This window comes from Trachymyrmex cornetzi, unplaced genomic scaffold (assembly GCF_001594075.2).
Source record: "Trachymyrmex cornetzi isolate Tcor2-1 unplaced genomic scaffold, Tcor1.1 scaffold1542, whole genome shotgun sequence".
Lineage (NCBI taxonomy): Eukaryota > Metazoa > Arthropoda > Insecta > Hymenoptera > Formicidae > Trachymyrmex > Trachymyrmex cornetzi.
Window position 1 is genome coordinate 32,934 of NW_017296138.1, and position 3,082 is coordinate 36,015.

The window sequence follows — 3,082 nt, forward strand, 5'->3', positions numbered from 1 at the left end:
ATATTTGTATAAATATATTTATAAAGGTCACGATGCTGCATCTATAATTATTGGAGAAAATGTGGATAAAACGATAATTCATAATGAAATTCGAGATTTTATCGAAGCTCGATATGTTAGTCCTGTGGAAGTATGTTGGCGTATTTTGAGCAAACCTTTACAAGAAAAGAGTCACACTATTTTTCGTTTACAGGTACATTTGCCAAATGAACATAGTGTAATTATAGATGAGAATGTTAATATAATGATGCAATAAGATCGGCTGTAGAACGAGTAACGATGTTATTGGATTATTTTCAATTAAATGCTCGAGATAACGAAGCAAAACAATATTTTTATAGTGATATTCCATCTCACTATGTATTCAAAAAAGTAACAATTAATGGTAAAACCATTAATCGTTGGGAAAAACGTCAGAGATATTTTAATTGTATTGGTCGAATGTATTCCGTTAGTCCATCTCAGATAGAATTGTTTCATCTACGTATACTTTTACTACATGTTAAAGGAGCGAAGAATTTTGAAGAACTAAGGACAGTTAATAATGAAATACATCAAATCTTTACCGCTGCGTGTTTAGCATTAAGACTCATAGAAGATGATAACGAATGGTATCGCGCAATGAATGAAGCTAAAGTTTGGATGATGCCAAGGCGACTTCGTAATTTATTCGTTCGAATTTTAATTCATTGTCAACCAGTTTATCAGAAAAAATTATGGGATGAGTTTAAAAAAGATATGTCGGAAGATTATATAAGACGATATGGACTTACAATAGGAATAAAGAAAGCTTATCACTATATTACTAATTTACTAGAAAAGGAAGGATCTAATATAACTAATTTTTTTGAAATAGAACAAGTTACAGAGGAACAAGAGATAGAAAATACCGAAGAAGGTCAAGAAGATACATTGATAGGTATGCGACAATATAAACAGCTAAATGTAAAACAAAAGGAAATTGTTGACACAATTTTAGCAGCAGTAGCTACTAACAATAATAGTGACACTTGTTTTTATATTGATGGTCCAGGTGGATCTGGTAAAACTTTCATTTATACGACCTTGTATTATTTACTCAAAAGTAGAGAAAAAATAATCAATACGATGGCATTTACTGGTATTGCTGCGACATTACTTCCAAATGGAAGAACGATTCTTAAAGTTTTTGGATTACCGGTACCTCATTTTGCTGATTCTTCATCAAACATTAAAGTTCAGTCTAAAGAAGCTGATAATTTAAAACTTGTGGATATTTTCATTTTAGACGAAACTCCTATGGCTCCACGTTATGTATTGGAAATAATGGATCGAACATTACGTGATATAATGCAAAATAATTTATATTTTGGTGGGAAAATAGTGCTTCTCGGTGGAGATTTTAGACAATTATTACCTATAAAAGAAAGAGCTACGCGTAGTGAAGTTATAAATTTATCCATAAAATTTAGTACCTTATGGCCACAATTTAAAATATTTTCATTGACAGAAAATGTACGAACTTTACCAGAAGAAAGAGAATTTGCACAATTTTTACTAGATTTAGGAAATGGTACTTTAAATGATTACTCGGATAATGTTCAAATTCCTGAAAGATGTATAGCGAAAATTGATTCGGATATGATAAAAGATACATATGGAGATATTATAACACACAAGAGATATAACATTATAGCTAATCACGTTATATTATCTGCAAGAAATGCTGATGTTGATGAAATAAACGGGAAAGTAGTTAAATTATTGGATGAAATAAGAGAAAGAATTTATACAAGTGTGGATACTCTTGAAATTAACGATAACGAAGATATATGTGAAGCAATTACAACAGAATATCCTAATTCTTTAAATCCAACGAGTCTTCCACTACATGAGTTACGTTCAAGAAAATACACTGTTATTATGCTTATTCTTAATATTAGTGAAGGATTATGTAATGGTACTAGACTATTAATTTTAGATTTAGAAAGTAACTTATTACGATGTGAAATTTTGTCAGGTAATGAGATTGGAGAAATTATTTTTCTTAATCGTATTACATTATATTGTGAAAATACATATCCATTCCCTTTCAAAAGGAGACGATTTCCAGTGAAATTAGCATTTGCTATGACTATAAATAAATCACAAGAATAAACTTTTGAAAAAGTTGTAGTAGATCTGCGAAAAAATATTTTTAATCATGGACAATTGTGTGTTGCATTATCAAGAGTACGTTCTTGGGATTCATTAAAAGTATATTTAGAAGATAGTAATCTTAATCAAGTGAAAAATTATGTTTATAAAGAAGTACTCGAATAATAATGTATGAATTAAATAATGAAATTGACTGAATAATGAAATAATGAAATTGACTCAATAATGAAATTGAATGAATGAAATAATGAATTAAATAATGAAATGAACACCGGGGGCAAGGTGGGTGATACTCCCACCCCCCTCGGAGGTGTAGAACACTCCGGGTCTAACATCGACCCGGAGTTCGAGGAGTGCCAGGAGTTTTACGACTCCTGCCTCCTCGACTGCGCTGGAGAGCCCGGTTTAACGCTCACGTCAGCACCGGGTCTCTACCGGCTCAGCTTTGCTGGTGGGGAGGAGGGAATCCCTCCCGAACCCGACCCGGGGGCCCTGCGTCTCCGGGGAGGGATGAAGGAGGATTCCCCGCCTCCTAGCCCGACGCTGGCATCGCCAGCGAGGGCGGGCGTCAAGGGACGAGAGGAGATGGCTCCTCCTCGCTCGGCAGGGCCCGGCCCTGCCGGCAGCAAGGCCAAACACCGCGGGGGGTCGTCTGCCTCCGAGGGAGGCCTATCGAGGTCCGGATCAACGGTATCGATGGCTTCCCAAGGGGGCGACACCCGGAAAAGATCCGCGGCGGTTGAGCTGAGCTCAGACGAGGAGGAGCCCAAGCGACAGCGGGGCAGACCGGCCGCGGGCCCAGCGAACGCTGGAACGTCCGCGGCGGCCGCCTGGGCCGCGAAGGCCAACCGCGAGAGGGCCTGCCAGCTGGGGAGGGATTACCGAATCACTTCCGATCCGGAGTTTGACCCCCCTCCTCAGCGTCGTCTAAAAGGGCCAGCGCGAG

The 3,082-nt window shown here is 37.6% G+C and overlaps 1 protein-coding gene across 1 annotated transcript; it reads left to right on the forward strand.

The window, feature by feature from the left end:
- The first annotated feature begins 441 nt into the window (after positions 1-441).
- On the forward strand, positions 442-2,136 carry LOC108758219 (uncharacterized). Its single transcript, XM_018503043.1, has one exon. It carries the CDS (start codon positions 442-444, stop codon positions 2,134-2,136), a length of 1,695 nt encoding a protein of 564 aa, XP_018358545.1.
- Positions 2,137-3,082: the final 946 nt, after the last annotated feature.

Coding starts and splice junctions, on each gene's coding strand:
- LOC108758219 (XM_018503043.1), top strand. CDS start 442: ATGTATTCCGTTAGTCCATCTCAGATAGAATTGTTTCATCTACGTATA.